The 23,863-nt window shown below is 33.9% G+C and overlaps 2 protein-coding genes across 2 annotated transcripts in view; one reads left to right on the top strand and one right to left on the bottom strand.

The window, feature by feature from the left end:
* LOC149411251 (uncharacterized) overlaps window positions 1–12,998 on the top strand; it is a 79,701-nt gene extending 66,703 nt beyond the window's left edge. Inside the window, exon 18 of the mRNA XM_089647133.1 lies at window positions 11,037–12,998. Within this exon, the coding sequence (XP_089503259.1) occupies window positions 11,037–11,206 (170 nt within the window). The 3' untranslated portion in view covers window positions 11,207–12,998. The remainder of the gene's footprint in view (window positions 1–11,036) is intronic.
* Window positions 12,999–14,611: 1,613 nt separating this feature from the next.
* rnh1 (ribonuclease H1) lies at window positions 14,612–22,191 on the bottom strand. The gene is made up of 2 exons (XM_089647491.1): window positions 21,216–22,191; window positions 14,612–18,315 (listed from the first exon to the last, which is right to left on the bottom strand). Exons 1-2 carry the CDS (start codon window positions 22,168–22,170, stop codon window positions 18,125–18,127), a joined length of 1,146 nt encoding a protein of 381 aa, XP_089503617.1. The 5' UTR covers window positions 22,171–22,191; the 3' UTR covers window positions 14,612–18,124.
* Between the last annotated feature and the right edge of the window lie 1,672 nt (window positions 22,192–23,863).

Here is a 23,863-nt window from a genome sequence, read left to right as displayed (position 1 = left end):
CAAGTTCTGTTTTTATTTCAGTTTTGTCAAGCAACTAGCCTACAATGATATAATAACAGAACTTGAATAGGACTTTCACAGAACCCGAAAATGAACGTTGAAATTTGATGAATTGTTCAAATTCTCCGAAACAACCCGTCCTTAGTTTGTTAATAAGAATGTCAAGGCAGATAGTATCAAAAGCTTTTGAGAGGTCTAGGAAGATAGAAATGCATTTTTTTCCCTTTTCTAAACTTGAAACAAGAAAGTCTGTAACAGCAATAATAGCATCGGCAGTGCTCTCATTTGACCGAAAACCAAACTGATTTTCGGAGAGTAGCTACTTGCTTTCCAAAAATGATTTCAGTTGTTTGTTAATTATTTTTTCAACTACTTTCGAGAGTGAGTTAAGTATTGTTAAAATCCACTTTTAGACCACTTTTGTATATGAATATTGTTTAAGCTGTGGACCTTTTATAACACAATCAATTATTCATTGGCAATGAATTTATAAGGGTAAAAGGGTACTTACGGAGGTAGAGGAACATTCACTTGTTGGGATTCACTGATTCACTTGGATTCCACTGTAATTTTGGTATTAGCGAAATATTATTTATTGCGATGCGTTAAGATGATTTTGATTGTTTCTTGCGATAAGATACGTTATGGGTAATGATGTTCCCTTCGCGTCACGGCTGTTGGTTTTGCACTGACTGATTCCCGGACAAAGAGGAGAGGTATGAAGGAGAGGAAACGGGGTTCAGGAACAAAATTCATTGCCATAAACAATTCGCAATGACACGACAATTAGCCATTATTTGGCGTAAACATGCTCCCCGCCTTGACAGAATGGTCAAAACAAACCAACATACGATAACAAAAACAAAATAAATAACTGCTATAGAACATGGTGTTTCACTGTTCAAGACGTGTGTCTATTGCGAGTAAAAAAAATATAATAATGTAAAAAAATAAGAAATAAAGTAATTAGAAAAATAACAATCAGATGTATGTGTGCATACTTCTAAAATAACTAGGCTAACTAATGAAAAATAAAGGCTTATTGATTTGGTAAAGGGCGAACCTTTACCACAGGACGCTTGTAAGATCCTGCCTTGGTTCGGACAAGTACCACTCGAACAATACCATCCTTGCCTGGATAAACTTCATCTATAATACCTAATGGCCAGTGCAGAGGTGGTGCGTTGTCAGCCTTTAATAGCGTACCCTTTTGTACAGGATTAACTGGAGTGTTCCATTTTAACCTAGTTTGTAAAGAATGCAAGTACTCTATCTTCCAACGTCTCCAATAGTTCTGAACCATGTGATCTAACATAGATTTTCTTTTAAGTAATCCGACTGGTTCTTGGGACACGTCTGCAGAAGGCAATGCAGTTAAATAGGTTAATGTGAGGAAATGCGCTGGGGTAAGTGCCAACGGTTCCAATGGATCAGAACTCAATTGAGACAGAGGACGAAAGTTTAATAAAGCTTCAATCTGAGCTAAGATAGTGGACAATTCTTCGTAGATAAGGAGCTGCTCTCCTATTACTCGGTATAAGTGTGTTTTCACACTTCGGACATTGGCTTCCCAACTACCACCGAAATGAGGGGCACTAGGTGGGTTTAATTTCCAGTGGACTCGATATTCTGATAGGGTATGTGAAAATGCGTATTTAAATTGTTCAGAACTCAGTAAATAATAATATTTATTAAATAAAAAATAAAATATACACACATATGGTACATATAGAGCAGGATAGATCCATAAAAACTATTCCCATATATATAGAAATAGGATACAAGAGAAAAATAACAAAAAAACACCCATCAAAATTATTTTTAAGTGAGTAGTATCTCTATATAATTGTATACTGTACAGTATTAGTAGCCCATATACACTTTATGCTAGTAAACGGTACATATAAATAATCAATCGTAAAACTGTAAAAATGACACAACTTCACAGATCGTTACTGTTCATCTGATGATACCGATTGGAATCTATCAACTTCGCTTCCACTTTCACCTTCATATTCTTCTTCTTCTTCTTCATCCGACCCGGACGAAGTTGTTGCCGACTCAGGATTATCTACGTTTTCTTCTTCCTCAGCACAGTCAATTGGATGTTTGCGTTTGCGAGTACCAGATAGGTTTGAAATGTTATGATGCGAAGCTATCTGTTCATCCGTGGAAGAAAGGGTTTTTTTGGGAGCAACTTGAGAGCCTCTTTCAGAGGAAAGAAGTTTCCAGTTGTGTGCCACAAATGTTATTTTTCCTGCTCTTTGAGTTGTTAGACGATTCCTCCGTGTTGTATGAATGCGACTAAACGTGCTAGTAATGGGAGCAGTCAATATTCTTATGGCAACCTGTGACAAATCAGAACATCCGCACATCCTCTTCCACCAGGTCACTGGCGTGATTTTATCGACACACTTTCATAGGAATGCCTTGCTCCATGATTCTTCTTTAGCCCTATAATTGGCTAAATCAACAAGAACATTTGCACTATCAACAGTCTCCATATGACTTGCTACTTGGTCAATGAATTCAAGTGCTTCAAGTTGCTGTGCGTGGCTTAGCAGATGTCCTTGGGAACCTGGATCTAGTAGGGCAGCAGCCAGATGTATTGGAGCAATAGCAAATTGTTTGCGTTGCGCCGCCTTTTCCAGTATTTGCTTCTCTTCGGCATGTGACAGTAGAGACGCTGGAAGAGTTTTACTTAGACTGCTCTCAATATCCTCAAAGGGGGGGGGGCATAAGTGGTAGGGAAGTCCCTAGATCAGGGGATGTCATCTTAGATAACTGCTAACACTCAATAAAGCATCCAAGAGAAGTGTTGAAACCATTTTATTAAAAATAAAATAAATTCCCCGTTTTCGGGAATTTATTTCAGGTCGGGGAATATTCCCGGGAATATTCCTGTTCCCGGGAATATTCCCCGGGGAATATTCCCGGGTCTACATCACTAGCTGAGATCAGAAACAAGTTCAATATGCACGGCTTTAGTGACGGGACATATGAATAAACCCATGTAAGCCTTTAAGCGACGAGTTCCTCTTTGTTGATTCATTGTGATTGCGATAGGTGCTGCATGGTCTACGCCCGTATATAAAAATGATTTTGATTGTTTCACCCGGCACTCAGGCAAGTCTCCCATAATCGGAAAATTGGCTTTTGGGTTGGTTTTGAAGCAGGTGTTGCACAGGTGTACACGTTTTCTAATCAAGTTTCTAGCGGAAAGTATCCAATATTTTTGACGTAGCAAAGATATTAAAAGCTGTGGTCCAGCATGTAGATATTTATCATGGTGATAATCGATGAGGATGGTCGTGACGTGTTCCTTACTTGGCAACAAGATCGGATGTTGAGAATTGTAGTTCAGATCAGAATTTTTCAATCTGCCTCCAACACTAATAAGAATAATGTCTAAAAATAGTCTTAATTTTCTTAATGCAGGGGCTAAGTAACGTTGCTTTTGTAAATTCTTTAGGTCATTCTCAAAATGAACTACTTGTACATCACATACTATGGCCCTCTCAGCAACTTCTAAATGATTTGATGTTATTTTGAGTTTTTTGCGATGAGATACGATGAGTTGCGTTGCGTTTCGTTGCGTTGCGTTTCATTGCGTTACGTTGCGGTGCGCTGCCATGCGATGTGATGCGATGCGATGCGTTGCGTTGCGTTGCGGTGCAATATGATGCGTGTTGATGCGATGCGATGCGGTGCGATGTGATGCTTGTTGATGCGATGCGGTGCAATGTGATTAATGTTGATGCGATGCGATGCGGTGCGATGTGATGCATGTTGTTGCGATGCGATGCGACGCGGTGCGATGTGATCCTTTTTCTAGTATTAAAAGATGACGTAAAGCTACTTGATAAGATTCTCCTTGCATTTCTGGAGGATCCTTAAATGGGATGTTAACTATACATCTACCTGACGGAACTCTGATGGTAGATTGAGCATAAATTGCATCATGGACATTTTCTTCCGGTGATTGTGATTCACACTCTGTGACCTTTTCCAATTGACAGAATTTTGCAATAAGTTCTTCAACCGATGGTTCTGTCGTTGTGCAAAATGAGTTACCAAGGGAATAAGAACTTTCGATAGTAGGTGCATTTCCTATTATTATATATCCTAAGCTGGTCTCAATGGCACTTGGTAATAACCGTGTGCCTTTTACCTTACCGGGTAGTATTATTTGGCCAAATAAATTGGCTCCGATGATTGCATCTATGACCCCTGGGGTGTGGAATTCGTCATCGGCAAGTGGTAATTCATTTAAATAAGATAAAGCGTTTAGATTTAGCGATGATGCTGGCAGCTGAGTTGTGATGCGATCTACGACCAAAGGTCGAATGGAGAAAGATACTTTATTGTTGTAACGAGACTCAAACCTCAAATTAGTGACTCCTTTAACGCGTTGAGCAACATCCCCTATTCTTCTAATCGTGGCGTGATTGCGATTTGGGAATAAATGTAAGCCAAGGCGTTGGCAACATTCCGTTGTAATGAAATCGTTTTGCGATGCGCTATCGATTAGAACACATATTTTCTGATAATTATTCCTAAAATCAAGAACATTAATGGATGCGGTCCCTAATAGTATGGTTTGATTCGGAGAAAAAACGTTTGCATCTCCATTATTCAGAGTGCACAATGTGACATTATCGGATAGATTTTCAGATTCACGCTCGGAATTTTCCGCTAAATCTTGCTCATTAGAGTGAGAAGAGTCGGATGCTGTTGTATTAAAATGTAATAGAGAGTGATGATTTTGATTACAATATTTGCATCGGTTTTCCGATTTACATTTATTAGCAAAGTGCATTTTACTAAGACAATTTCTGCATAGATTTTGTTTTTGAGCAATATCAAATCTATTCTTAGGAGATGCTTTTAAAAATGTTGGGCATTTATAAATTGATGTATGATCTGATAGGTTACATACAGCGCACTCGTATTGTTTTATTTTACTGTTTGTTACACTAACAAATGCTTGGCTATATTGCTTCTTAAGTGAGTTTTTCTCCATGCGCTGTTGCGATTTACATTCCGGTAATGCAGATGTTCGCTGTAATATTTTTGCGTGCTCACGCAAAAAAATCACGAACTCTTCATATGAAGGTGTCTCAGATCTCCTTACTGACGATTCGAATGCCATAGCTGTTTCCTTATCTAATTTTTGAGTTCCTATATAAAGGAAGAAATATTGTAATAAATTCGGAATTTTTAATTGTTGTAACGCCGAAATTGACGCATGAAACTGGTCTATAAACGCTTCTAAATTGGATGCTGTTGGAATAGTTATTTGTTTAATGTTTAAAATTTGATCGAAATAATACGCTGCGTGTGCTCGATTATCTTCATATTTCTCTAATAAAGCATTCCAAATAATTTCATAATTATCAGCTGTTGTTGGAATCCCAACACAAATATTTAATGCTTTATCAGACAATGAACCGACCAAATATTGTACTTTTTCTGCGTTAGAGAGATCTGTGTTTTCGTGAATAATATTTTTAAACGTTTCATAATAAATTTTCCAGTTCATTAAATTCCCATTAAAGCCGGGTAGCGTTAACTTTGGTAACTTTAGATTATGTTTTGGTTGGGTAGTAGATGACGACTGATTCATATTTTCACTATTCATTTGCCGGGCGGTTAGTTGAATAATGGCGTAAATTTCGTCAAATGATTGTTCCATTTGAAAATTGGGAATATATTCCGGATTTATTTTAAGGTTGAGCGTGTTTATTTTATTAACCATTTCTGAAAATTCCTTCCTAATCTCTGGTAACAATGTGGCGTTTGCGCAAAAAGTGTTTTTTGACGATGTCGTCTTCAAATTTTTCATGCTATCAAATATTCTCTGAGCTCTTGAAAAGAATGAATTTTGACGAGCTTCCAATAACTTAATTTCTCTATTAATTTCTACATTTGACGTTTCGTTAGTCATTTTTATGATAAATAATATAATAACAATAAATCGTTTAATTAAAATAAATAATGCGAGATCTTACTGTACAAAACTATCTACCCTACCCACATAAATAATTCGACACGTATTTAACGATGAAACACAATATCGTGGATAAATGCGTAAATACGTATTATAATTACGAGATGCGCTGGTTCATATCTCTACATAATTATGTATGTGGCTCGAATTGACCAAATGTTTAAGCTGTGGACCTTTTATAACACAATCAATTATTCATTGGCAATGAATTTATAAGGGTAAAAGGGTACTTACGGAGGTAGAGGAACATTCACTTGTTGGGATTCACTGATTCACTTGGATTCCACTGTAATTTTGGTATTAGCGAAATATTATTTATTGCGATGCGTTAAGATGATTTTGATTGTTTCTTGCGATAAGATACGTTATGGGTAATGATGTTCCCTTCGCGTCACGGCTGTTGGTTTTGCACTGACTGATTCCCGGACAAAGAGGAGAGGTATGAAGGAGAGGAAACGGGGTTCAGGAACAAAATTCATTGCCATAAACAATTCGCAATGACACGACAATTAGCCATTATTTGGCGTAAACAAATATGACGAGCCCTTGCTTTAATTGTTTAGGGAAAATTCCCTGTGGTATGCAGAGGTTAATTATGTAAGAGAGAGGTTCCAATAGTGCATGAACAAGTGTCTTGAGTAAGTTTACGGTGATGCCATCCATACCTGCGGACTTTTAATGAGTTAATTCTATTCTTAATATCGTCATGTGTAACCATTTGAAATTTAAATTGTTTAGAAAAGGGTATATGTGTTTTTTCCTGTAATTTTGTATTCGAATTCGGGGAGGACATTTTGTTTGCTAATTTTTTCCCGACATTAGTGAAAAAGTCATTGGCATGGTTTAGGATTTTTTCCGGATTCTTTGAGAAGTCGACGGTCTGTCCATCTATATTGAGTTGTTTTAGGTCAGTGTTTAATTAGGCTTAGTATGAGTAGCTTCGCGTAGAATGTTCCACATTTCTTTTGGATCCTTTGTTTTCTTCTATTTTACGTCTATAATATAATTCCTTAGCATTCCTGATGACTTTTGTACATTATGTTTCTGTATATTTTGTAAAATTTGTTAAGTACATATAGTGTCAGAAGAATTTAATGAAGTTTTTTTATGGAGTAAGTTTCTTTTTCCTATACAATTTATAATGGTGTGATTTATCCGGGGAGTTGGAGGTTTAAATTTGTGAGGGATTGTTTTTAATATAGAATTAGTTTTATTATTTATTTCAGTTTGTAGTTTGTCTATGAAGTAAGTCCATGCATCATCAGCGTTGGGTATGTGTATTAAGTTGTGCCAATAATTACTGGAAAAGGATTTTTTTATATTCTCATAATCATCTCGTTTTATGCAATAATTGTGTTTCATTTTTGTATTTTTAGATGGTATGTTTAATGAAATCATAGTTGCATAGTGGTCAGTAATGGTAGATTAAAAAACAAGTGTTTTATATGGATTGTTCGTTTTTATCATAATGTGGTCAACACGAGAGCTGGATTATTAGGTGATCCTAGTCAGGTGATTTATTGTAGATATCAATCCATGTTAGCTAAGTAGGTTTAGGTAATCTTGGCATTGTGGGTGTGAATTATTTTGTAAAATGTTAATATTAATGTCTCTGGCTAAAATTAATTGTTTTTTGTGCGCAATTTGTGATCATTTTTCATTTAAGTTTTGTATGAACGGGGTTATATTGTGGTAAGAGGGAGTATGCATGTGTCACCGTACAATATTTGTAGACAATTTGCACCCGGGATTATTAATTCCAAAGTCTGAACATTCAGTAAATTATTCACGTATATAATAATGCCATCATTCTGATTGTGATGGGTTTCTGTGGAGAAGTGACTATAATCGGGAAGGTGTTTTGGTACATATAGTTCACATTAATCCAACATTCTGATGAATGAATAATTATACCAAATTTAACCTTTAGATTATTCAATAATGTGAGAATTTCTTCCCAATTTTTATTTATGGATCGAACATTGTGGTGAAAAAATTTTAGGTTCGTGTAGTCTTTCACTATCTAAAATCAGTCCAGCCATTTTTAAAAACAATTTACAATGGAGTTTTATATTTTGTATTGGGAGCCCCGACACAGTGGCTAAAACTGGGAGTTCGTCCTATACCTGATAGTAGTACATACATACATAGGTAAGATATATGATTTGACAGTTTGGAAATAATCACTGTAAAGTGATTTCTCAACAACAATTCACAAACAGTTGGGAGCACGATATGTGTGGTAAGAGCGATCGGGCCAGTGTTCGATATGTGTCAGAGCTCTTCAACAACCTAAATAATTTTACACAAGTCAATAACTCAATAATATTAATAACTAAGCTAAGCATACTACTATTATTTCGGTATATCAATTTTTAAATAAATATATCCATTGAATTATATATAAATTATAATAACTTACGTACCGAAACCAGACTTATCAGAAGAATTTTAGCTGATATATTATTTTTATTCAAAAATTTTATATCTCTAATTGACAACCCTGAATTTTTGACATTCATTTATATAAATGTACCTGCCAGACTAACTCGAAGCAAGGATACTTTTAAATGTAACAATAACCTCAATTAATTAGATTCCTCAATACTAATTCACCAATTCCAAGAATTCATCAGCTTGAAAACAAACGCTGTGAACTTATTGATATGTTTGGTGTTAATAATTTTGTGGGTTTCAAAAGGCAACTAACTTCAGACCTATTTGCTCATTATTTACTTTTATCATTTCTTGTCTTTTATTTTAAAATCTTGTCTCTATAACTTCCTATGAGTACATCGCATACTATGTTTTAGTTTTATCTTGTTTTTAACACACATATTACATAATGACTTTATGCATGTACGAACATACTTGATTTATATATTGTTATTTTTGTTAAAGCCCATCAGGTTGTTAAAACAATTTATATAAAGCAAGACGCGCTATTATTTCTCTATATGCACAGACAGACTGAGCCACAGCAACGCATGGCGAGATACTACAGCAAAATTAAAACAAAAAGATTGAAAAAAGTTTAAACAAAAGCTTAACATTTTTGATCAAAATATCGCAAAATTTCAGAGAAATCAAAATTCAAAAAACACAGTTGATTTATTTAGGGAGTTGTCACCTTACTTTTCATCTCATTCATACAAAAAAATATATATTAAAAATTTAGAACTTGCTTTTAATTTCTTGGAAATAACATTAAAATTATATTATAGCGTTGAAATGTTCAACGCAATTACTGCAGATTTTAAAACATTTATTTCTTCAATACATGTTTACCAACACATGCATTAGGTGTTATTAAAAAACATCACTTTTTTCTTATTTCTTGTAAAATATATACCATAAACTTAATTAAAATTAGAAGCGTTTCTAGAACAGATATTTCAAAGATACTTTCGTACTTAGTATTTGTTCTTAAATTATTGCGTCCTGTATAAGCAAGACTCTTAATGAGAAGATTGTGTCACTAATCCAAATACTCGGAACACCCATAAAGTAAATGTATCTGATGACACGAAAAAAAAAGTTGATGACACGTTTTTGAAAAATGACTGGGGAAATATTCAGCTCAGAAATTCTCATATTTCAGCAACCCCTCCCCTCCCATGGATTCGAAAAATCATTGTGGGTATATAGAGGGTTTTCCAATAAGAGGTGTTATTTTGAATAGCCCGCTATTTCGGTAGATGTTACTTTTGAAGCTGTCATTTTTGATTTATATACATAATAAAATAAAAGAAGTGATGAGAAAGTGATAAGAAGTGATGGGTAGTTTGTGGCAAGTGTGTGTTTAATAAAATAAATAAAAATTTAATTTATATACATAGTAAAATAACACCTCTTATTGGAAAACCCTATACTACATAAAATTCAATTTGAATAGTGGCATAACCGTTTTAACCTAAGTTTATGATGTAACACAATACTTGCATTTTTTAAATATACTTGGTATACACTAGTATTATGAAATTACTCGTCTAAAACTGACGAAAAATAACACAATCAAGTTTTAAATATGTTGAATAACATTAAATATGTAAATTGATCTTTTTGTGAACAAAAAAATATCTGCTAAGATATAAAAATCGCTTTCAACTGCGGCTTGAAGAATATTGTAGTATGCATGTGTGAAGTCGCAAAAAACATTGTTGCTAAATTTAAAAACAGAGTTAAAGATATTTTTTATTGATACCAACTCGAATCATAACTTTAACATTCTTTATACATTGTGCAAAAAAAAACACCGTTTAACGAATGTGAAGTGGTTTTTCTTTATTAAGACTGTAAGTCTTTATTTTGAAGAGAATCTCTTAGGATGAGATTGTTTCATGGAATTTGAACAATTCATCAAATTTCAACGTTCATTTTCGGGTTCTGTGAATTTCCTATTCAAGTTGTCATTATATCATTATAGGCCAGTTAGTTAACATAACTTAAACAATAACAGAATTTGAAAATTAACTTTGAAATTTAAAGAATTGTTGAAATTCTCTGAAACAACCCGTCCTTAAATCCGAAACAAGTGTGTAGGACATTCAGGAGACTAATTTCCGTTCTTTTTTGCTCTCAAAATTTGTGGTAAAATTTCTAATTTTTCGTAGAACCTAACTGCTAGCTCACCTTGCTTTTGAACAGGAGGGGCAAACCTAAATACTAATCTCTTGGATGACTATAAACTTTGAGTTTAAGTGATAGTGCACTAGATCCATCTATGTTACATAGCTCGAACTATTACTCTCACCTGTAGAGGTTACCTCCTTTATGTATAAGACACTTCTTCAGGTGTCCAGCTATGGACCAACAAATTTCTTCACAGAACTGCCGGTAGTTCTATTGAGGTCATCAACCCAACTCATCTGTTTGTGACCTTCTCTTGCAACACATGGACACCATCCAATGATATTCTAATTCCAACAGATATCCGTAAGTCTCGCCACATGCCCAGTAAAGTTCCACTCGAGGGGGAGATTGTGATGGTAACGTCTATAATAATTATATATTTTTTATTTTATAGATACAATCAGCACCACAGTCACACCGAAACCGAGTCCGTTCAAAGTTGTCGCTGCGCAAACGCCCTCCACTACCACTCAAGTCACCAGTCACAGCGTAGAGTCCGCTACAGCCAACACCAGTTCCTCCGTGACCACCACCACATCCAGCATCTTTGTCTTGGGCACATAGCCTCGCTTTCTAGATGGATTTCTGAACCAATTCGGAAACTATTACGAAGCAACGCCAAGAAGTCCCAGGGTGGGATTTGGCCTCCTCCCCAAATGCTCTGCGCCAGCTACGGCCGTATCCCATCAGACTTGGTGCTTCAATCCCCTTTCGGTCTGCCTCTGGATATCTGTTTCAATGGTGACATATTAATTTGTATTTTTAATGTACAAACTGAATGATGTATATTTCTAACTTACCACTCTTTAAACACATATTAACATCCTGTTTTAAATGTTTATTATATCCTGTGTTATAAATTGTTACTTTTGTGACATAGTCCAGGTGAAAAGCTTATTGTTTGTTTATTTTAGTCCTGCCGCTGAGAGCTCCTCTCCCTCTTTCTCATCTGAGAACACCACTCAGATGAGAAAGAGGGAGGGTTACAATGGAGCTTTGAGCGGTATCTCTATGTGTTTGCATTACGATGATAAGCATCTTTCTATAAGCAAGTGCGTAAAGATTATTGTAAAAATGATTGGCTTTTTATTAGTAAGAATAACGTGTACTGTATAAGATGAATGTTTTATTTCTCCCTGTGTAAATAAATGCATCTCAATGTAAGAATGAAGCAACAAACAGAGGAGATAGTAATCTAAAGAAGAACTGAACTAAACTAACCAAAGGATGGAAATGGTTGATCATTATAAATAATTACATAATTTTCATCACATACATACATTTACAATATGACAGAACGGCAGTTTTATCATTCATGACATTTTTGGCTTGTAAAATTGTACATAATGTTTTGCTCCTGGTTTTACTTTATTTACCACATTTAAAAAAAACCCGACAGCATTTTTAGGGAATGATTTCATTCCAAACTGAAAGAAAGACCTATCACACTAGCGTAATATATAATATCTGAATATAACATGAAAAAATTATTTTATTAAGTAAATTTTTGTAAAAAATGGCCCAATGTTAATATGAATGATTATCAAAGACGAGAAGTTTTCCATTAGACATCATTATATTTTATGTATTCAACTTGCTAGATGATAGTTTAAATGTACATATTTATAAAGCCTGTGACAAACCACTCATGCTTTCAGCCTTATTTTCATGGGTTGGCCTATTTCAGTATATCGCTCGCCATACATTCCCATTGGTATGGTGAGAGCGATATGCTGAAATAGGTTCTTCAAATATCAGAAAACAAAATCCCGGTGAATGGCCACTTGATGCAACGTTACATTTGAATTTCTGTGACACAATCTGTCCTAATTTTAGTTACTGCTTGTTTTTTAGACTCCCCTTGAATCAACTCAAGTGAGTTAAATTTGAACAACGCTCCCTCTGACAGCTACAAAGCCATTTTAGCAAGGCCCCTTAAATTCATAGATAAAAGTAACAAGGCGATATGGCATCAAAGTGTTCCCACTGTCAAAGAGCTTCAACAAAATTGCAGACTTTCTAAGTTATGCGTTTGGTGTGTAGGTAGAAACACAGGCGGAGCACCGCTATGCATAGATGTGATTTGCGTGTGAGTGAACAATGTGATTGATGACCTATCTCACCTGTTTCTATTATCTGTAACCCAGTGTTAGGTACCTACCTGTTTGGAGAAGGTTTGAAAAAAGAATTGAATTGAAAATATATGCACAACTATAAAATTATTGTCTGAAATTAACCCCTCCGACTTTTCCCGAACTTGAAGCTAAAATGTCTTTATCGAAATGTCAATTTCACGAAAACGTTGTGTTATTACCGCCTCACAATCAAAGCTCTATAAATGAAACATTATACTGAACGGAGCCGAATAGTAAAAACTGTTTTAGAAAGGTTACAAAATAGGCTTTCAAATTGTTGTATCATAAATAAATATTAACATTTGTAAATATTTAAATTTAGAATGGAAACATTTAAAAATTGTAAAAATGACTCACCTGTAATGTTTTATGTAAAAACGATACTAAAATCACGGATAATGTAAAAAAAAAAACACTTATTTCATCGTACAAATGTACAATAAACAATTCTGTCACTTCACTTTTTGACCATTTCATACAAAATATATTTTTAAAAAAATAATTAAACTTGCGAGGCGGGTCGGCACGTCAAACGGCTTTCTTGGCGTCGTTTTACGATTTGGCGGGTAAAATTTGCTTCCACTGAGTAGGTCTTTTTACGGGTTTCTATGGATAACTTTGAATAGAGATGTGAAGCTTCATTCAATACGAATATTCTACTTTTTGTTTTAGGGATGTCACTAGAAGAATAACGGAGTTATGACGATTTTTGTGGAAACACACGCGTTGACGTGTAAACACGCTTATTGTACTTGACTGCTATCGTTATTTTATCGTGTATATCTGCTTACGTTGCTGACCGGTTAAAATCAATGTTTTAAAACATTACTTTTAAAAAAAACTTTGAAACGCATACATACCTAATATTAAGGAATATACAATGTATATAGAATCATACCTAATATTTAATCAGTCATTAATAATTTTGTTTGTGTAAAATATTTGAAAATATCGCAGTTATCACGATATTCAATTCAGCGGTTCATCATCATATTGAGATAATTTTTATGAACACTTTTTGTCGCTCGATACCATACCTGCTAAAACTAATATAAACTTAATGTTATTATTGATTCGGAGCCGTAAAGTTCAGTAAGCACTCAGGCCATAGGTCCTTTACACCAAGTCCCATATTTCATCATATTCCTTTGGCTGATATCAGCCCCAATCCTTTTAGTGAAGTTCACTAGGGTTTTCATCAGGTTTTTTTTAGCAATGTCTCTTGATTTCATATCTCTAAGAATATCCAAAATATAATACTGAAAATTATATTTGAAACAATTGACAGTCATCTTACAATGTCAACGTTTTACTTATGAATTTTCATAGACAATATTGAAATGTAAAAACTGCTATTGTAGTTGGTCGTATCCTAAGGGTTAAATCACAAGAAGTTTCCCTAATATTCAGTCCCAAAGAGGTGGTACGTGCATCGTTAGCGATGCTACTCTTCCTTCTCAAACGTTTCATATGAAAAAGACAAAATACTAGAATGATAACGTCGTATACAAACCTCTCTCTGGGATTATTTAAATTAATTGACATACTATGTACTCCGCCTTTTAAAACTGTTTTCAAATCTACTCCAGATGGAGTGGTCAATTCTGGTCTGTAACTTCAGATATCTGACTAAAACTTTTAAAAAACACAAACTGCTGGTTCCCAATGATCCCCTTTTCAGACTGAATTACTTTTAATTGTATTACATTGGTATGCTAGATGTAATTAATTAACACCAGAACATACATGTATTGTTGTAAGTGATAATTATTTACCAATTATCAATAATTGATCACATAGATTTAATATTACACATAATTAAAATGAATTCAACATGGTATGTAGATTTTTCTCTCGTGATACCAAAAATGATTCCACATCAACTTGGCAGGCAAAACTGTTTTTCTTGAAATCTTAGATAATAGAAACAAAGGAAGTTATGGCAAACTGAATGGACTATCCTTTGATAGAGCTATGTCAGTCGAAAGTAATAAACAAAAGCGGGGTGCGTAGTAGTAACATAGATACGATTTTCAGTAGTATGTGTGAACAATGTTAGCGACACTTTCGTATATGCGCAATATACAAAAGTGATATATATATATATATATACTCGTACTAATAATGTTTCATGGCCCATCTCCCTTGTTTCAATTATCTATGGTTCATTGATAATATTGATTTGAAGCAGTCACATTATAAAATAGAAAGTGGTTTGTTTATTACTGTCAAGTCTGTCCCCATTGACTTGTGTAGATTTCTGAAGAGTTTGGAGGGAAAATATATATTTTAAAATTTTACAATTAACTTTCTACTATTTTAACGCTCAAATTAAGTTTTATCAATTTTCTGCCAAAAAATACTAAATATCACATTTAATAGGTATTAAGCCAATACTTTTTTATAAAATAATTTCTAAGAAATATTTTTTTTTGTGGGAAAACCACTTATTACATAATATATATGGGTACTAAATTAGGCCATTTCTTAATACCAGTTTCGAGGAATCGAAACAATAACTTATTATTAACCTTTCCTTGCCGGTGCTTTCAATTAATTGATTTGACACGTCTATAATTATTTCAATATCTCTGTAAATATATTAAACACAAAGTTCATTTTTAGGTGTTTCCTCAGCAATACATTTGTATATTGGATAAAATAATTCAAATACATTGTATTTATCGAACACTACAGCAAAATTGTTTTGTCGAAAAATTATCAAAAAATTCATATACACTACGTCTGCGTACGTTGATAACTTTCCACGAGGTGCGGTAGCGAATGAGGGGTACGGGGTTTCGTTCACCAATCAACGATGCGCGGTTGTTAGCAGTGGCCAGCCGTAATGGACGTTTTTGCATTTTATAACATGGCCAATGTTTTTTTTTTATACATAGTACACCGTATGTCCACATTATTATTATGTACATAATTAAAAAATTTTGAATGTTAAAACTTTAAAATGACAAAATTCTAAATGTGTAACTCTCCGAGTACAGAGCTGAGGGATTTTTTAGCATGGTAAAGGAAGAGTTAAGCGTGGAAATCTTATATGCAGGTTTTACTGTAGTTATTAAATGAATCACAAATCTTAATCTCATTTACAATACATATTATAGAATAATTGCTTAATAAATCTGGTATTTGTTAGTAATATAAAATAGTTTTAATATACATCACAACCTAGCAGTTATTATTCTGACCCCCTCCCTTTCCTTAAAATGGTATAAACAAACCAATGGACTGCAAAATAAGTAAAAAAATAATACATATAGAATAAAGTCAATATGTAGCTGGTTTCGTCAACAAACTGAGCAATTGCAAATTTTACTAAATGCATTTCGATGTCGCCAACATGGGAATAATTTTTGCCCAGTGGAAAAAAAAACATGGGTATATTTTTTGCAGATCAAAATCATAACTTTGTCCACAAAAATGGTGGATAAAAACTGGAACTTTTTATGGCCACAAAACTACACCGACTGTGTAATCATTGTATTTATAGTGGTACAATATTATAGAATTGTTTGAGAATTTCAGTCAAAAAATTATGGAGAAATGGAATTGATTAATCCTTCGCTTATGGTCATTTTTAAATACATCTATTTGAATTTCACATTTGTTTTTGTGAATAAATGCAAACCTACCCATTATGACATCCGATGGAGCTGAAACTCTACAGATAGACAGACACATTGTCGATTACAATGTGGACATCATTTCTCTGAAATTCAATGACATTACATCAGTTAATTATACACAACAAATGTTGGTTTTATCCAATCGGGATTTGGCTTGGTTGGTAAAGTTGTCGACTCCAGTTCCTGGAGAGGAAAGTACAATCCTTAAGAACTTCAAACCAAAATAAATTTTAAAATAGTTGTATTATAAGTAAAAAAAACTTTTTTTTCTGACGGATTGCTTTTTTTAAAATTATAAATATTTGTACAGCTGCTGCTCTTTATAGTTGATGCTTACTGTTTAATCTCATCATTTTTTTGTATTTCATTAGAATATGTTGTATTTATAAGTAGTTAAAAACTTTGTGATAATTAAACAGTTTAAATAAAAGATCCAAACTTTATGAACAATCTTTCATTAGGAACGTTGTATATTTTTTAGGCACCTAAAATAATATTATCTTTAAAACATAATGGGATTCAACTCCAAATAAGAAAAAAACACTTATAAAGATAATGATAAAAGAACAAGGTAAGACAAATAACAAACATTCTAACCTCCAAGATAATACTCACTAGCTTGGCATTTATATTTCCGTAGGTGGTCAAAACAAGAACAAACAAATTATTTTTTAAATCTATAGATTTTGAAACAAGAGCCACTGGAACTATGAAGGGAGTAAGGGAAGATTAAAGGTTGGATAACTAGATATTCAGATCTGGTCACTAAACATGGCTAAAGCCATTTCAAGCAACGTTTCCATATTTTATACCCCAACAAGATCGCCTTGAAAGGAAAGATAAGTATGTTAATCTGTAATAGTATTTATAGTAATTGCTTTAAATAATTTTAGCTTAAAAATAATAGGGTTCAATTAACAACGAAAAACGAAATCACACTTAAAACTAATAATTCGATAATGAAAATATAAGAAAAATTATAGAAAAAAGATATAAGACAAAAACAAAAGATAATGTTTAGGTTGTAATCTCCAATAATAAAACTCTTACAGTTATAAGATGATTTTTGTGGCTTAAATTTGTGAATTGCAGATACATAAAAAATATTATCAGATCCTTGCTATTTAGTATTTCACTGCAAATTAAATTTTTACAGTTTTTGTGTACAGACAAGTTTGGCAAATCTCAATAATAGTTGCCTACAAGGCCTAGCAGCAAAAACCACAAAAACTGATTTAAAGCTGCTAGTAGCTGATGAAAATAAAACTGGTGGCATCAATTTACAAAAGACCTTTCGGTTCCTTGGCTTCAGACAGGTCAATCGAATGAAAAGAAAAATAAAAGTTTCACAAATTCTCCGAACTAACAAAGATTTTTTACCTTTATCTCATAAACAATAAAAACAGAGGGAGATATGGCATGAAAGAGTACTGAATGTCACCGAGCTACGACCAACTGCATGGACTAAGAAAGCGACAGAGCCAATGAAAGTTATGAATTTGGTGTGCAGGTAGAAATAAGGCACGACAAAGTGATTTGTAGTAATGTGCACGATGTTGGCTACGCTCGTTGTGCTTGCGGTTTCATGACCTATCTCCATTGTGTCTATCATCTATGGTGTATCTCTTCAGAGGGGGAAATAAAATGATAGGAACAAATAAAAAATACTTCAGTCCGTAGCAAGACAGTTTTGCTTGCATTTTTTAATTTGGGTACTTCTCGGCGCCCGCCTTTGCCAACTGATCGGCCCTCTCGTTCCCGTGGATCCCCTTGTGGGCGCTGACGTGGACCCACTTTACATCCAGGGTCTTCACGGCCTTGTCCAGCTCCTTAAAGTCCACCTCATTCTTCACCGGTCCTCCGCTGGATAGTTTCCATCCCTTGCGCTTCCAACCTGATATTAATGACATCGTCAAATTTTAAGAAAATGGACGTTAGGGATAATACATGATAATGTATACTTTAAAGAAAGATAAACATTCCCTGCTAATAATAACCTGACAATATTTGAACTCCTACTATCATCAATATAAGAGAAAAAATGTTGGTTACTGTACTGCATCCCTCTTATCATGGTCAGTACGACACCAATTGTTGATTGGAGCCATCTGCTCGTTTATAATATTTGGTACTTATACAGTGAGTGGAATGTAATGCTTGTAAATTGTAAATTTACTGATAAAATGCAGGGGTTATTTTTTATTATTACTGTATGTAGGTTTCATTTTTATATTGTTTACACTTTAATTGTAAAGCTGCTCATCTTATGTTTCGTTTTATAATTTTGAAGAAGAAATAGTTAATATACAGATTAATACGCACATTTTTTTTAAAAAACGTTTTTATCAGTTAGATAATAATGAGAAATAAGCATTTTAGTTTCCGGAAATAGAAAATAATGCATTTTAATAGCTACTGCGTAAAAAAAAAAACGGATAGTTTGATAAACATCTTTTCTTAAGAGATACGGCTGCGCGGACCTTTTCATACAAAACATGAATTTGGATTCGAGGCCAAATACTCAACAAAGCTGAAAATTATTTGTTTTCATCCAAAGGCATAGCAGCTTATATGGAACTTGTTTATTAATTCACCATTGTCCAGAATATGTAGAATGGTCAACTCACATCAAGACCTTGATTTCTTTGGTATAAGTCAGAATGTTTTTTGTCGCTCACTATGTAATTGAGGATATTTTGTATCACTTTAGTTTTAGCAAGGTCTTGACTTGACTTGACACTTCTATTTCATTTCTATTTTCTTATGTTTTCCCTGTTTGTCTCTGCTTTTATATACCATCCTTTACTCTTGCATTGTACATTGTCCCAAATCTCATGTCGCTTTGTATTATATTGGACGTAAGTCTGTTAATTAATAAATAAATTAATAAATAAATAACGATCATGGCAATAGCTGATATACCATGCAAATGATTTAGTCAACACAATTTCTGAATACATGAATGGGTATATAAAAAACATTTGGGAATTATTCTAGAAGTAAATAGTAACAAACAAAGGGGTGACATAGCGCGGCGGTTAGCTGCCCGGCGATTTCCTATCCCCTCAGGCACGAATTCATTTTTTTATGGCACTACCTGTGTAAGATTATCAGCTATGTGAACCATTGAACCAAATAAGAATGGGTGAACCTTTTACCCATTCTTATTTGTTATTTACTTCTGCATATTTAGTTTATTCATTTTGTCATTATTATGTATTTAAACATCCATGTATGTAAATTTTTGGGCACCATAAATATGCCTGTTTTATGTACTTAAATAAAAATAAATAAAATAAAAATAAATTGCTTTCCATCGGACACAATGTAAAATTGTCATAAAACCTGCCGAAGTCATGCGAAATTTGTTCCCTTTTCACGTCTTCTTTGATATGACAACTCATCGTCAATTTTGTTATAAAAACTAATAAATATGTTTATTATGAAGGTACCTAGTTACCGCGACATACAAGTGTATTGTTTTTTTTTTTTTTCATTGAGGGGGAGGGTGTTAACAGCGAAATTCAGGAGCTAAGGCGATGCAGGTAAGGCGTGTAATATTTTAAATCGAGCCTCTATCAATAACACCCCTTACGTAGATGGCGATAAGGTTTAAATTCCCGCTTAACACCATCCGCCTGTTTTGATTTATGCAAGAAAAAAACATGGCGAAAAGGTGCCTTTTATTTTATTTTGTGTATGTTCAGGGATAAATATTAAATTTTTTTGAGATCATTTTATAAATAACTTAATTTGCCACATTATACAATAAAATCATAGCCGAAAATGGGTTCGTAAGTAGGAGATTTTGAACTTTAAAGCAGCTTTCATAGGCCTTATATGATATTTTTTTCTGAGCTTATAAAAAGACTTATCTAAAAAATACTCGATTATTTCAATGTATTCTACTCGCAGTATTTAATTAAAGCATCTGAAAGATTTGTAGGCAACCAAATTTTCAAACCAAAAACACATGATTTTGCATTACTACTTAGTGCATCGCCTTAATGTGTCTGTTGATTTTTTGAATTTCATCTTATGCAAACCGGTTTTTCAAATTTGGTTCCATTTAGGAAATGCAGAAAAAATTTCTTAGCCAGCGTTTTAAGCAATTACCCCAAACATTTAGATTTTTCTCTATAGCCAAGTGGGCCGTATGAAATTGACATGCGGGCCGCAAGAATGGGGCCGCGGGTTGTGCATCACTGGTTTGTGACAGGCAAAATTTTATTTTGTGTTTTTTTTTAATAAGTAATACCTACTCGTATTTTGAAAATATACCTTACTTTTGAGGATATATTGATAGTAGAGGCAGGTAGGAAGGTACATACATAAGACTTTTAAAAACCTATTATGGATATACCGATTAATGGCTGTAAGGAGCAAATTTAGTCGGTCCCTTGTGCTCGTTATAACCAAGTTTAACTGTATTAAAATAGATTTTTAAATATTTATTTCTTAACTTAACCCAAACTAAGAATCTATTTTAGAATCATAGTGTCATATTTTGGGTTAAATAAGAAAAGAAAAAACCTTAACCTTAAAACTTTTGCATCAATAACAATGGCCACCAAGTGAACAATCAATTTTAATTTCAACAAAATAACTATTAAAATGCATTATTTTCCATTTCGGGAAACTGAAATACTTCCTTCTCGTTATTACCTAACTGATACCAAGTGTTTTTTTTTTTAAGTAAAATGTGCGTATTAAGCGTGTCCCTATTTTCTATATATTTACCATAATATATAGCGCCATTTTTGTGAAAAATCAATATAAAATAATGTTACTTACCACCCATCCATTTGGTGACCGAGTCGATAACAAACTTGGAATCGGTTTTAATGGCCAGTTTATCAATGCCCATGGAGCGTGCCAACTGAATAGCCTTGGTAGTGGCTTGAATCTCCCCGCAGTTATTGGTGGCCCTTCCGGAGACTGGCTCACTCACATTCAGCGGGTGATCCTCTCCAAAGTACACCCCCAGACCTGCCCTGGCTTTTTTAGTACCATTGCTGGAGCAAGCACCATCCGTGTACACAACAACATAACCTGAATCGTCCATTTCAAAACTATGCGATGATCCTCCGTGCTTTATATCCACTTTTCTACGTTTAGAAGCACCTTCAGGGATTGTTTCAGCATGACGTTTCACTCCGAGATTCGTGGTGCTACTAGATGTTGGTACTGGATCAATCATTATTGCCTTTTTAAAAGTAGTCCGATTCTTAAAAACTGTGCTTTTAATGTCGCCAACCTCCTTTTCAAGTTGATCCATCTTTTTCATGATTGCATCATTGAAATCATCCATATTATCAAACATTAAATCTTCATCTGAATCGCTGGCGACTGCTTTTGGTGTGGGCTTTTTACATTGTGTGGAGTATGTTTTGACAGTTGCTTTAGTTTGTGGTCTGTTGGCTGGAGCATTTGATCTGCTAGCTAGATTATACGAACTTCCACCTTGAAAACTTGTGGATTGTGGCCTACTCTTGGAATAACTAGTTTGAGAGTTTGAGCTTCCTCCAGAAACGAAGGAATTTGCTTCGGCCTGGGTGTTAAACTTCTTATACTTGGCCCCCCCAAATCCTTTGACTTGCTTTTCACATTCTGCCCATGTTTGAAAAATACCAGCTGATCTCCCATTAGCCACCGCATAAAACGGCATTTTGGAATTGTAGTGTGGTGTTTTTAATACACTACAAATATGTTTTGATAACTTAAAACAACTGACCAGGCAGCTTGACATTTGACATCTATCACAACACAACTCGCGAACTCACTTTGAAAAACTAATAGACAATTTACGATTTTTTTTAATTCATAGACAAGAAAAATAAAATGAAGCGCGCGACACACCACTGCTCAATTTTATTAAATCAAATAATTTTGTTTGCCACTCTACAAACTATACAAATAGCAGTTTATATCCTCAGTAAATTTTCAGGACTTACTTAAGAATTTACCTTTCGAATGTTATCTTGAAAAATTACCACACCTGTAAAATATTGGCAGTATTTGCTTGTAATGGCTAGCAATTCTGGCCGCTAGAGGCGCTAGTGTAGCATGGCATAATCGCGCTATAATCAAATAATACCCTATAATATTCCTATAATATTAATAATACCTCCAACGCCTCCCATTTCGGACATTTCCCATACATTCTAATGGCAATGCTATACTAGAGCCTCCTAGCGGCGTGAAGTGTGCGCCTTTGTTTTTTTTTAACACATTTTAATGATTTAATGCGAAATATATTGTTTTACATGTTATAGAAATCGAAAGAAAATGGATAACCTACGTACCTATGCTTTTTTTGGCTCATACATCAAATATTAACATGGTTATTAACTCTTTCTTTGATGGTTTAGATAGGTTTTTTTTATGTTTTCCGACTTTATGTCCGGGTTAAATCTTCCTCACAGGAAAAACTAAACCCTTCCTCACACTTTTCCATTAATAATATTTATATCTTTTCCAGATTAAAATTATTATTTCTATTTATGCTTTAATGAGGACTAATTAATATAAAACAGTATTTATTATTTATTGTAAATTATCATTTTTTAAATTCCATTCAATTCCCACAATTATAACTAACCTGTCAACATTTTTTGGCATCCTGAAAATGACTTGGAATGTTTTTGTTATTTGTAATTATCAGAGATGTGCTTTATTTCAAATAAATCCATTTCAAATGGAAATGCAAAATGGGTATTTTCCATTTTGCATTTTAAATGCTTTTCTAAAAACCATTTTGCATTTTGCATTTTAAATACTTTTCTCAATGCATTTTCCATTTTAAATGCTTTTTTGCAACATTCTTCCTACTATCTCCACTCATCTTTTTTTCATAAGCCCCAAATATCAGTCGGTCCTCAACCTCGCTATGAGAGATAATTTACATTTGTCAAGTTGCTCCCTGGTAGGAGCCCTGGCAATTGAGTGATACCATTACAACAAAATACTGAACATGGAGCCATGACGCTGTAATATTAAATGTTAGATAGCTTTTTCTATGTTTTTACGTTGGCAACATTAGTCCCGCGCAATTTTTTTGTGGTTTCATAATCTGTAGTCGTGGTGTTTTTGGATTTACCATCATGTATCATTCAGCGCCCTTGGGGTGTTTTTGTACAAAAACGGCGCTATACAAGTCATCCAAGTATTATTATTATAATGTTTGTTCTACATTGATATCCATTATTAAATGACAAAATTGTTTAAAAATTCCAATTATTTTAATTGTTTGACCTGAGAAACCATTTTGCATTTTCAATGCATTTTGAAAATAGGTATTTTCCATTTTGCATTTGAAATGCTTTTCTAAAAACCATTTTGCATTTTCAAATGGAAAAGTTTTGACCCATTTCCATTTTGCATTTCAAATGGTTTTGGGTACCCATTTTGCACATCTCTGGTAATTATTACATCCGTAAACT

Source organism: Hesperophylax consimilis, chromosome 26, assembly GCF_061612785.1.
Source record: "Hesperophylax consimilis isolate HC1 chromosome 26, BYU_Hcon_1.0, whole genome shotgun sequence".
NCBI classification, from domain to species: domain Eukaryota; kingdom Metazoa; phylum Arthropoda; class Insecta; order Trichoptera; family Limnephilidae; genus Hesperophylax; species Hesperophylax consimilis.
The sequence above is the reverse complement of the archived record's forward strand: the minus strand, read 5'-3'. Positions and strand labels throughout refer to the sequence as shown.

Coding starts and splice junctions, on each gene's coding strand:
- rnh1 (XM_089647491.1), bottom strand. CDS start 22,170: ATGTCAAGCTGCCTGGTCAGTTGTTTTAAGTTATCAAAACATATTTGT. Junction 18,316..21,215: donor GGTCACCAAATGGATGGGTG/GTAAGTAACATT, acceptor CATTAATATCAG/GTTGGAAGCGCAAGGGATGG.